Source organism: Guillardia theta (genome assembly GCF_000315625.1).
Source record: "Guillardia theta CCMP2712 unplaced genomic scaffold GUITHscaffold_74, whole genome shotgun sequence".
NCBI lineage: Eukaryota > Cryptophyceae > Pyrenomonadales > Geminigeraceae > Guillardia > Guillardia theta.
This window is the reverse complement of record NW_005434600.1, coordinates 383,749-395,194: the sequence shown is the minus strand read 5'-3', so window position 1 is coordinate 395,194 and position 11,446 is coordinate 383,749. Positions and strand designations below refer to the sequence as shown.

At 52.9% G+C, this 11,446-nt stretch overlaps 4 protein-coding genes and 1 non-coding gene across 5 annotated transcripts; 3 read left to right on the top strand and 2 right to left on the bottom strand.

The window, feature by feature from the left end:
- Positions 1 to 660: 660 nt before the first annotated feature.
- On the top strand, positions 661 to 1,246 carry GUITHDRAFT_114356 (hypothetical protein; the record flags this gene model as incomplete). The annotated part of the gene is made up of 3 exons (XM_005826551.1): positions 661 to 1,002; positions 1,049 to 1,129; positions 1,181 to 1,246. 3 exons carry the CDS (start codon positions 661 to 663, stop codon positions 1,244 to 1,246), a joined length of 489 nt encoding a protein of 162 aa, XP_005826608.1.
- A 329-nt stretch (positions 1,247 to 1,575) lies between these two features.
- Positions 1,576 to 2,339, bottom strand: GUITHDRAFT_114355 (hypothetical protein; the record flags this gene model as incomplete). The annotated part of the gene is made up of 5 exons (XM_005826550.1): positions 1,576 to 1,674; positions 1,719 to 1,824; positions 1,868 to 1,969; positions 2,010 to 2,052; positions 2,102 to 2,339. The coding sequence occupies 5 exons, from the start codon at positions 2,337 to 2,339 to the stop codon at positions 1,576 to 1,578; spliced, it is 588 nt and encodes a 195-aa protein (XP_005826607.1).
- A 981-nt stretch (positions 2,340 to 3,320) lies between these two features.
- On the top strand, positions 3,321 to 5,675 carry GUITHDRAFT_164914 (hypothetical protein; the record flags this gene model as incomplete). Its single annotated transcript, XM_005826549.1, has 17 exons — positions 3,321 to 3,417; positions 3,465 to 3,539; positions 3,583 to 3,622; positions 3,670 to 3,830; positions 3,874 to 3,954; positions 3,999 to 4,049; positions 4,100 to 4,183; positions 4,226 to 4,360; positions 4,412 to 4,516; positions 4,565 to 4,603; positions 4,662 to 4,712; positions 4,763 to 4,834; positions 4,878 to 4,973; positions 5,124 to 5,186; positions 5,231 to 5,329; positions 5,380 to 5,421; positions 5,532 to 5,675. The coding sequence occupies exons 1-17, from the start codon at positions 3,382 to 3,384 to the stop codon at positions 5,673 to 5,675; spliced, it is 1,374 nt and encodes a 457-aa protein (XP_005826606.1). The 5' UTR covers positions 3,321 to 3,381.
- Positions 5,676 to 6,253: 578 nt separating this feature from the next.
- Positions 6,254 to 6,326, top strand: GUITHDRAFT_t88. Its single transcript has one exon. It is a non-coding gene; the product is annotated as a tRNA-Ile (tRNA).
- A 473-nt stretch (positions 6,327 to 6,799) lies between these two features.
- GUITHDRAFT_114353 (hypothetical protein) lies at positions 6,800 to 9,981 on the bottom strand (the record flags this gene model as incomplete). Its single annotated transcript, XM_005826548.1, has 15 exons — positions 6,800 to 6,838; positions 6,952 to 6,996; positions 7,041 to 7,084; positions 7,133 to 7,497; positions 7,771 to 8,067; positions 8,124 to 8,158; positions 8,209 to 8,297; positions 8,358 to 8,406; positions 8,460 to 8,534; positions 8,620 to 8,695; positions 8,740 to 8,891; positions 9,086 to 9,175; positions 9,255 to 9,416; positions 9,463 to 9,798; positions 9,937 to 9,981. 15 exons carry the CDS (start codon positions 9,979 to 9,981, stop codon positions 6,800 to 6,802), a joined length of 1,899 nt encoding a protein of 632 aa, XP_005826605.1.
- Between the last annotated feature and the right edge of the window lie 1,465 nt (positions 9,982 to 11,446).

Sequence of the window (11,446 nt, the reverse complement as noted above, 5' to 3'; positions counted from 1 at the left end):
GCCACTTCATGGTTATCGAAATTCTCCTCCTTCACCGAGTTATTGTCTCTACAAGTTGGTGATAAAGTTCGTGACGCGAAGAGATCTAGCTAAGATGAGAGACCTTGCTTTGATTTTCCAAAAAAACTCCCTCCCCAAGTTCCTCCACTTAAGATATGAGTTGGGGGGAGAGAGAGAGAGAGAGAGAGAGAAGCAAGAGGTGGCGGAGGGGAGGGGAGAGTGAGGAGAGAGAGGAGAGGTGGAGGAGGGGAGAGAGAGGAGGGGAGAGAGGAGAGCCCCCCTTGAGAGGAACAGAAGGGGAGACAGAGGAGGAGATTGACGAGAAGAGCTACAGGTGGTTGATGAGCTCAGAATGCAGGGAACAGGCAAGGGAAGGGAGATCAGCTAAAGCATATCCATATAGGGAGAGAGGAGAGCACGATACACCTGTGCAATAGATGGATGGTGTAAGAGAGGGCAAGGAACAAAGGAGGGTGAGGATATTGATCTGTTCTACTTCCACCTTTGAACTAGCGCAGAGATGCATGAAATGACGTGAACGATGAAACGAGGTCTAGTGTAAGAGAAGAATCGAAGGAGCTATTCGCTAACAAGAGTGTGCATATCAGTGCTAGTTGTATCGCTGTAAAGTATGTTCCTCCCTGAACTCTCTCGCAGATTATGTTCTGTTGTTCAAGTCGCGATGATGAGAAGAAGCATCCTGCAAGCAGCTCAACCGTGGTCAATAGGACCGCAGAGACAGCGCAGAGCATCAGCAAGCCGGTGGGGGTCGGCGTAATCTTTCAGCCTGACTCGACCGGGGCGCTCCACGTCAAATCTCTGGCTGTCGGAGGGCCGGCAGATCGGTCAGGGCTGGTGTGCGTGGGGGACGTCTTGCATGAGATCGACGGACACATCGTGTACCGGAAGCCGGTCGCCCAGCTCGCACCTCTGATCCTGGGGAGAGAGGGATCGGTCGTCCGACTGGGACTGCAACGTGGGAATGTCCCACAACTGATCTACGTCAGTCGAAGACCCCAGCTGCTTCCGAGCTCTGACTGTCATGTAGGTGGACCTGATGCGAGACTGGAGCATCCAGGCGGCGGTGAATCAGAATGCCCTGCGAGGCTCGTCGCTGGGATCAGACAAGGTGCTTCTACTGCTGTTTCTCCTCTGCCTTGTCACTCAGTCTACATCGCAGGTATGGTCTCATCCGTTGCCCGCAGGCAGTAAGATCCTACACTATGCCTCCTCCAACTCGCAGTGACTTGACTCTGACCTGTGATCTGATCTCTACCCATCGACGTTGAGTCGACCAAGAACCTGCTCACAATATGGGGAGCTGATAACAGACTACATTCATGTTTCGAACTCCTCCTTGCAGAGGTGACTTACCGCCATTCAGGCAGACATACTCCTTCAACTTGTTTCAAGCGCACACCTGCTTGATTGCCATCCACTGGCGACAATTCAAGTAAAATCGAAAACGATATAAAAAATGCTGTACAATTTTCTTGACAACGATTCCAAGAGGATGAAACACACATGTGGTGAGACAGCTCTTGACTTCTCACCCTCTGGCATCTCGTCAAAACGTCAAAACAGCAGCCATGCAAATGCTGCTAAGACTGCTGTTGCGACAGGAGCGAAAGGACCGAGCATCAGCTCAAGCTTTGAGCTGGGAGGCAGGTATATCTGATACATACTGAGCACGCAAAGCAGGAAAAAGAGAAACCAACCTCGTCGTCATTGAGCACCGGCACACATACAACATCAGCATCTCCCCCGCCCTCCTCCACGTCCTTCCTGATGATCCGATGCATGCTCAGCGCGTCCGGCTTCAGCCTGCATCAACCTCAACGCTGCATCCTCTACCTCTCAAGTGTACTCTGGAGCTGTTTCCTTGAGACGCTTCCGCATGTAGACCTTTCTGGGGCTCCGGTAGTGAGGATCGACCACCTCAGCTACGTAGCCCAACTTGTGATAAAGACTGCTCACGGTCAGTGACAAGAATCGGGAGGCGGCATAACCTCAATGCAGCAACGTTGTCGCTGTTGGTGTCAAGAAAGATCTCTGTGTGCGGGTAAGAACTACAAACGGTGTTGCAAATTCAAGCTTTCACCATCAAGACCAGCTTCAAGAGCCTTTTCCTCGCAAGCTAGCACGAGAGCTTCCCCAAAGCCTTTCTTCCTGTACTCCTTCCGCACCACAACATTGCAAATGTATGGTAGCTGATCGTCAGGACGGCTGTTCCTCTTGCAGGGATACATCTTCATGGTGATCTCTGCTGAGCCAGCAAGCTCTCCACTCTCATCACAGGCGATGATGAAGTTGTGAACATGTTTGCTCTGTCGTGACATTGTATCGCCCAATGCCAACCCCTCCTTGAAATTTGCTGTGAACAGCCTGTCCAGCATCCCTACATAGAGATTGAAGCGAAGGAACGACCTTTCCAGTGCTCCAAACCAGCTTTTAGCCCTTTCTTCGTCTAGGAACCCATGAGCGAGAATGTCCGTGATGTTTGATATTTCATTCGGATCCGCTGTCCGCACCAAGATCGATGATCCCTCAACCTGTGTCGCGCTTGCTCGCTTTGTGGCTCCCGCTGAATTCCGCCATGATCCATGGCGTCCAGGGTGCTGAAAGCGGCGGCGAGGGCATACTGCTACGTCTAGACATCACATATGGAGCAGAGAGAAGAGATAATCGTTCACCTTGCCCTCGTGCACCTTGACAAGGGAGACATCTTGGGGGGGCGAAGGATGAAACATTTCGAAGAGCAGTGGAGAAAAGCATGGTAACCAGCAAACTGATCCTAAGATGCCTTCGAAACCATCCTCTCATGGTATACTGCATCATCTCAACCTCCCTTGCTCCCCCCTTCCTTCCTCTCCCCGCTTGCTTCCACGTCTTTCGTCCCCCTCCCGTCCTCCTGGGCCCCCTGCTTCTCTTTTACCCACCCAAGAGCCTCTTAACCCCTCCTTCTCAAGTATATTCCATGAGAAGATAGTGGGTGGGGTAGTGCAACTTTGAAAGCGATTATGATATGATGGGGTTGAACAGCAGGGGAGGGAGGGAGAGGTTGGGAGTGGGGGGCAAGAGAAAGCGAGAGGAAGGGAGGGGGAGAGCGAGGGCGAGAGGGAAGGACAGTCAGAGAAAAGACAAGAAGGTATGGCACTTGAGAAGGAGATAAGGGAATATAACATGCGCGATAGAGTAGTCTATATTAGAACACACTGATTGAGGCTCCGGTGAGAAAAATGAAAGTGGAACAATGGCGAGGAATGTAATTTACAGATGAAGTTTTAAAAAGATGAAACTTTTACACCATCTTGACTCGCGGTCAGGTGGAGGGCAAAACCTTGCTCGCAGCTTTCGTTTCCAGCAGCTTTTGAGTTCGAAATGTTCAACTCGAATGGCGAAGGATACTATCACCAGGTATTCTGTTGCAGTCTCCTGTGCCTCGTGAAACACTTCCTTCACAGGTCCCCTACAGCATGCAGACTCCTCCTTCCTTGGCATACTACACCCCGACCTCCCTCCACGAGGCTCACTACATGGTAGAGGGCAGCTTCAAGCGCGTGCCTGCTGACAGCGCTGCAGTCTCCCAGCCACATCTACTGTCCTCAAGTCGTCCAGCAAGGTTGTTGGTGTCCTGGTCAAGTTTGCACTGAGCCGAGCGTCTCTCAGCAGGAGTAGCCTCTCCAGTTGTCGACTGCTGGAGGCTCCCTGGATACTTCTTTGGGCTGCCCTTTGCGGGATACGTAGAAGCACGGCCAGCAGCTGTCGTTGCCGAGAAGGTCGACCCGAAGCTTACGAGCTACGACAAGATCGTTGCCAAGGAGCTCAAGGTCGAAGGCTGGGAAGCCAGCTCGTTGCTGACGGTTACTGCAGGACTTCTTGGATTCTTGTCAATGCTTCGAAGCCCCTTTAAGAAAACAGGCCATGGCTGTTAACGCAGCGTTCCAGGCACAGGTGAGAGGGTTCCGAGCTCAAGTCCTGCAGCTGACTGGACGTAGCGAGTCCTCCTCGACAACGTCTGTAAAGTCTCCAATCCCTCCTCAGCAACGGTCCCGAGGGTGACGCAGCAAGATACTCGCTGACGCGCTGAGCGGTGCAGGTCCATGAGTGGATAGTTCCGATCGACCGGGCGCTGCAGGAGATCGAGGGGATCAAACGCGAAGGCTGCGTGTCCTCCCCACAGGTAGTCTCCTCCCTTGTTCACGGACAAGTTTGACCATGGCAGGTCAAATATCACCTTCAGATGATCGCCGGCGCCATGACGGCCTTGAGTTGGGTCACCGTCAAAGACCCTGTGTCGTACCTTAGCGACGCCCTTAACGCTTTGCCGGTCTTCGCTACCAAAGTTGAAGAGAACAAGGTGCCAGCCGAGTCCCTCCCCCGCTCACTCTAGGGTCACTTTCGCACTCAGGAGCCCGAGCACAAGAAGCTGGTGGACTGCCTGAAGCTCCTGATGCGGGCGCTGAGGTCCTTTGTGGCCGAGAATTATGCGCAGGGTCTGTTTGGAACGAAGAAGGTTCGTTGGCTTGAGGTGAAGGTTTGACAAGTGTTGACAAGCCGGAAGGTTCAGAAGGAAGTTGTCAGCAAAGATATGGAAAAGTCGGTGAGTTGCTGACCTTGAGCTCTTTGAAGTTACTCAGCTGCAATCTGACTTGCTGCAGTATGACAGAGAGCAGATCGTTCGCGCTTACGACGAGTTTGTGATTGCCAAGGTGACGGTGAAACATGCGCCCATGGCAGCTCACCTCAGCCTCTGGTTCAGATGACTCCCCTTGTTGAAGTCCTCAGCTCGCAATCTGACGAGTTGAAATCATACGCGCGATGCGTCGAAGAGGTTCGCAAGCAGCCTCATGCCTCAGCCCTGAGATTGGTCGCAGGCGTTTCGATGTCAGCGAGACATGCTGGTCACCGTGGCTTCAGGCTCCAAACCCTCAGACGAGGAGTTTGAGCAACTTCTTGTGCCAACCAGCGAGGTATGTAAACGTTACATAACATTAGAGGAGGATGAAATGAGGTTGAAAGCAATGGCATGCCGATGATAGTTTGTGTTGTGCTGATGGAGAGAATGATCTAGTTGTTGTTGGAGGTGACATCAGCAATCTTGTTGAGTTTTTTCTTCTAAGGCTCTAGCAAGCATCTCCAAGTACGAGGAGTCAGGGGGGAAGCACAAGAAGCACAAGAAGATGGTAGACTGTGTTTGCCCCCTCACCCCTCTGATCGCTCTCTCTAGATCTTGAATGGCATCGAGGCGCTTGCCTGGGTCACGTTGCCCAATCCTGCCGCGTTTGTTTCAGAGATCGTCAACTGTATTCCTGTCTTTGCGAACCAGGTCGACAAGATGCGGGAGCATGGTAGGGACCGCGGTGATGGATTTGGCAGATACTCGAAGACGCCAGGAAGAAGCAAGAGAAACTAGAGAAGGTGAAGAAAGCAGAAGAGGAGAAGGAAAAGAAGACATGAAGGAAAGAGAAGACATGAAGGAAGAGGACAACGATCAAGGGAAAGGACAGAAGGTCTCAGACGACTTGCAGATCGTCAGCCTCTTCAAGGACTTGATGCGAGGGCTGCTGAACTACGTCAGGACCCACCATGCTGATGGCCTCAACTGGAACAGCAGGAGCGAGTCCAGAGCGTCTGTGTCGCCTAAGACGGGTCGAGTGCGAGTGGAGGCGTGAAGTCTTGATGTTGTTACATGTACAATGAATCTTTAGAAGAAAGCAGCTTTCTCTACTCACGAGGTTTCTACGTTCTCTTGATGTTTCTGCCACCGCTGTTGTGGTGACATTGGGATGAGTCAATGCCCGACGGTTTTTGACGATGGCCCGTGGTAGATGAGATGAACAAACTTGTGACTTGTTACCGATAACTTCCATCACTACATCAATCGTTTGCATTCCCTCTGCTGACTTTCCCCCGCATTTCCCTTGTCGCATCTCCACCTTAGCTTCTCCTTTGCTCTTCTCAACGGATCGCCATCTCTCCCCTCCCTCCCTTCTCTGTGCTCCATCTCCACTCCCTTCACCCCGTTCGCTCTCCCGTCGACTCCTGACGGCCATCGGGAGGGCGGGGGCGAGGCCGCAGGTGAAGCTAGAGAAAGGGGAGAGTGTGGCAGGGGGGGTTAGGGGTGTACAAGATTGAGTCAGGTACAGGATAAGAAGGGGGTAGTTTGCTGTGAAGATAAGGGTGGGTACATCTGGAGGGGGTAGGGGTGGTCACACAGGTATATGTAGAGTTGTCAGCAGCTGCATTGCAAGCTCTCATAGCGCAGTTGGTAGCGCGTCGCTCTGATAAGGCGAAGGTCATCGGTTCGAGCCCGGTTGAGAGCACGCGGAGCTTAATCTTTTTCATTGCACGTTTCTCGAGGCTCATAACCGATGGAGCTCGAGTTTGTTGCGAAGTTGCACAAGGTCGACCTCAGCTGCATCTTGAAGACATTTTCAGACATTTTTTTGCTCTCAAGACCGAGTTGAATGTACACGAAACGGGTTGAGGAGCACATGAGAGATAGACCGTACTGCATGCTAGGACGTGTAGGTCACCCACCGTACTACTATGATACAGCAAGACGGCTAGGAACTTAAGGCCCTCGTCTGCGTCCAACGCGCTACTGTCATGCCGTCTCCGGCGCACCACGTACGGTAAGGGCCGTCACGAGTCTCAGTCTTGTTTTACAGGAGAGTTCTGCTAACCGTCGGCGCTATCCGATGACTGGCACGGCTCGCATGCGATCCATCACCTCCTTGTGTACAACTTGACATGTTCATGGTTCAACGGTTCAACGGTTATGTCACTAGATCTCCTACCCATCGCCAAAGTGAACGACTCGCCGCGTGTTCATCTGGATTCAAAACTTCAGTGACCTCCTCGTCCCCCTCCTCAGTGCTTCCCCTTCTACCTCCTGTCCCCGTTCTTCCTCCTCCTCCTCCTCCTCCTCCTCCCCCTCTCCCTCACCTCAATGCTTCCCTCGCTCGCCCGCTCGTTTCTCTGGTTCGCCGCCTGCATGGAGTTGAGTCACAGGAGGAGAGGAGCACGAGTCCCACCTGCCCTGCTGTCGAGCCACCAGGACCCTTCGCTCCAGCTGCACCTGAGCAGTTTCAGCACCCCCAAAGCTTCACTTTCAAGCCCCCAAGACCTTGGCCGGACCATCCTCGTCCTCCGAACACATTCCTAGCTCGATACTTCTCGGGCTTCGGGAGTTTGGGCAGTTGGGCAGCTGAAGGCCTTGCTGGAGTAGCAGGTGACAAACTCTTGCCTGCTGCCACGTTGTCATTTCTTGCTCCTCCTCCGTCCTGCCTCATGGACGATCCCCTCTCAGAGGTAGCTGCTCGCTCCTGCTTCCCCTTGAGGATAGAGTGCGCGGTGACATTGACTGGCAGTTGACGCTTCTTGTCAACGTCGCTTTCAGCATTTGTCGCATCTGGAATTTGAATCCTGACTGTCTTCTTGTTACTCATGATGTTGCTGTCGTTGGTGTTGATGTTGGCGACGGCCAACCTCCTGTCCATGTTATTTTGATATTAGTGATGTTGTTCTTGCTGCTATTGTTATGGTTGTTGTCATTGCTGTCAATGTTGTTGTTGATGATGCTACTGCTGTTGTTGTTGCTACTGCTGTTGTTGTTGCTACTGTTCTCACCATTGCCTCGCTCTCTCGTCAGCACAGATCTGTCGTTGACATCAATCTTGAACTCTCGTTTCAAAGAACTACTCAACAGCAGGTCTGCCTCACGAGGAGCAACAGCAAGACTGTCAGCAGGCAGGAGGGCAGCACCTGATAGCGATGAGATTCTGACAAATGTCAACAACAACGCTACCTGAGGCACGCTCGCCTCTTCGCCTTTCATCTTCATCGCTGGTAAATCGCATGTCGAGCGTTTTCGTCACTTTCTTGTTTGTTGCGGGCGATGTCAGCCGGACATCCCGGGCGGCAGCTGGGGTCGGGTCATGAGCTGAGAAAGAGATCTTGAAGGAGCTGCTGGGATCTCTCTGCGTCTTCTGCAGCTTCTGCATCGTCGGCTTGACTTGTGGGTACTCCGACATCAGTGATTCCTTAGCATCGTGGTACTGCCTGCCACGGTTGTCAGGGGTGGTCGCAAGTTTGACAAGCTGAGAAACGGAGCTCACTTCTTGCTGATTTCTCCCGCCGCGAACTGTCTTGCCTGGAACGAGAGCGTGAGCTGAGGGAGGGTGAGAGAAGGAAGTGAAGTACTAAAAGCAGCCTCCTGTCGTGCAGTAGAGAAATCTTGGCGTCAAAGAGCGCAGATTCCGACTCATAGGACGAGGAAGTAAGAGACATCGCTGAAAGACAGGGTTGAGCTGATGTGGACATATGCTCGAGAGATTATCGGGGCTGTCAACCTGTCTGCTGGAGTTTAGCTGAAGCATCTTTAGCTGATATGAAACGAATCTTTCAATCACAGCTGTTAATAAACGAGGCGAACGAAACGAAGTAAGATTCACCCTTTGCCTTGCCGCTGCAATGTCGGCTTTCTCCATGTCCCGTCCGCTTTCACTAAGCAGTCGAACCAGTTCCTCCTGCTCCTCGTCTCACGCGACCAGCGACCAGCGGGAGCAGGAGCCAGCGACAAGGACGGCAAGCAACACAGCAAGCAACTCTGACCTTGTCCTCTGACAACATTGCTCGCCTAACATCGCGATCTTTCACTCCCTCCGACGACCCAGGCAGCACCCCCATCCTTATCAACTCTCTCAACGTCTCATGCGCATTTCCTTCATTCACCTCGTCTTGCTCAGGTCAAGCCCCTCCAGCGCCTTGGGGATACCGCTATCTCCGACCTGCATGTTCCGCCGGATCGCTTCCTTGCCCGCCATGCGCTCCGAGATGACAACCTCTGCGCTCCTGGCCTTGACTAGGCGGATCCTAACTTGAACCTGCAGCAAGAGGTCAGAGCGTCTGCTCGCCTAGTCAGGCGGGCAGGAGCGAGTCTTAGGTGAGATGAGCACTTGAGAGCGAAGGTTCCCCGACATCCCTCCGAACACTGGAGCTCCATCCCGCCAGCTCAGGTTACACCAGGTGAATAGCTGGGCTCAAGCTCAGGCGGGCAGCAGCAGAGGAGCTGATGGACCTCGTTCTTCTCCTCCCTGAACAAGTGTCCCAGCGGGAGCTCCGCAAAGCCAGAGAAGTCGTTAGGCTTGAAACGATCCCAATCCCATACCTGAGCACTAGTCAACAAGTCAACCACCCCACCCCCCTCTCCTCCTCCTTCTCTTCCTCTGCTACACGAGTTGTCTCACGTCCAGCCTCAGCGCGAGCTGGTCCTGCGGTGCTGACTGGCCAAGAGGAAATCTGAAGCTCTCGCTGAACTCAGGGTGGAGAGTTCCTCGGAGGACCCTCGACTTGCGCTTGAGCTTGACGTACCTCCTCGCCACATCCTCGTCCTCCCTCTGTGAGATGACCTGCCGCTTCCTCCATCACCTCTCACCTTCTCCTCCATGCTCGCACCTTCAGCACGACAAAGGGATCGGACGTCCCGATGAGCATCCTGTCGTTGATCGCCCAGTCCAACCTCGGGAGGTTCTGGGCGCGGATGAGATGAACTTCCATGATCCATGCTCCTCGCGCCTCCAGCGCCTCTCTCGCTGCCTCGACATCGAACTCTTTCTCCTCGCTCTCTATCTCATCCTCTTCCTCCTGGTACGAGCAGCAGATCCGGCATGGTCGAGGGAGTCGACGGAGAAGTCTCGGAAACTTGCCGCAGGTCCACGCGGTACAAGCGCAGCACACGAGCAGGGCGATGACACCGACCAGAGGGCCGAGGATGTAGACGAAGATGGAGACCTGCGGAAGAAAGATCATCTCCACAGGAAGCCGCCGACGAGGAGTGGGAAGAATCATTCGGCTCTAGGAGGAGCATCAGCAAGCAGAAGCAGCAGCAGCAGCAGCAGCAGCAAGCAGCAGAATCTCCATTCTCCTCACCCCCGCGGCCTGCGGTGTAGCCACGGCGGCGCTGCTGGCGTTCATGGCGGAGCATAACAAGCCTTGTCAAAGCTGTGATGTGACCACATCCCCACACAGCCTCAAGGCCCCGGCCCACAGCCTGGCCCACGGCAGCCGGCCCAGGCCCTGGCCTGCCTGGCCTGCTCTAAAACAGGGGCAATTAAAGTTTGAAGGCGGGGAAAGATTTTCAGCAAAAATCTTCGGGTAGGTGCCCGGGTGGGTCAAAAATGTGAAGCAAATAGGGGTGGAGAATATTAATCCCACATCCCCTGCCGCAGTGCTTGACCGGGCCCAACAGCCTCCTGCGGCAGGCTGCCCAGATCGGACAGCGGCTTAAGTTCGGGAGTCCGCCTCCTGACCGGGGCCAACCAGGCTGCCCCGACAGGCTTCTCCGCCTCCTGACTGAGATATTTTATCATGCCGTGTATCAAAACAATTACGTAAGGATTCTGTGGATGGGTGACTCATTTTACACACAGTGATTGAATGGTGGCATGGAGAGAAAGATTTATGGTTGGTATGAACCCTAGCACAACCCTCCATGATTCTAAGAACTATCCATAAACCTTCCATACATATATTAACAGTGAAATGGTAATAAGAGAAGGGGGGAGATGGAGGGTATGCCGAAGGTTTGGAGGGTATGGAGGGTTGAAAATTGAATCGGGGAAAACAAAAAGATATTTAGGGGAAGCAGGGTCAAACCCTCTACCTATGCCATAGTATCAGTTCAAGGTTCGGGTCTTAGATCAAACGACAAAGATGTTGCGGGAATCTTTACTGACTGGAAAAGAAAGCCAAAGCGGAGCATCTGAACCTTATCTTCCCTATCTTACACATATTATCATACCTCTCTTTCATCCTGTTACATCCCCCATCCCTCTTAAATGTATGTTCCATTGTTGTCGGGTCTCCACGCATGAGCTTTGCATAGCATAAAGATGTCAAGAGGACAAGAGATTGAGCATGTGACTGGCAACATCAGCCAGCAACTCGCTGTCATGTTTTCCACCCTAGTACTCCGAACTCATCACAACTAACTTACTGTCGCCTCTCAGTCATCCTCGTAAGTGGCGGACTTGTTGCCGGGTTCACCTTTTCCTCCGTCGTTGGCTCCGGGTTGCCTTTTCCATTTGAATCATCAAACTGATTGCTTTCCCAAGTTTATGTCACTGCTTGCATCGCAATGCAGAGAGTAGAGAACTAGCGCAAACTGATGTGCTGTAATCCGGTACTTGTCTGTACCGTACAACGATGTTCCATCTTGGACTTGTGTTGGTCAGGACTAGCTTAAGCTGAAGAAGCGGAAGGGACTAGCTTAACATTTATACAAGTATGTACATTAGGGAAGACCTTCACTTGTTCTGCGCTCTCATGAGCTGCATCTTGAGCCCCGAGATTTCCTGTAGCGAATTCAAGGGAAGAAGATGAGGCGAGGGAGGGAGAAAATTAAGGAGGGGACGGTAGAAGGGGGGGGGGGTAGGAGTAG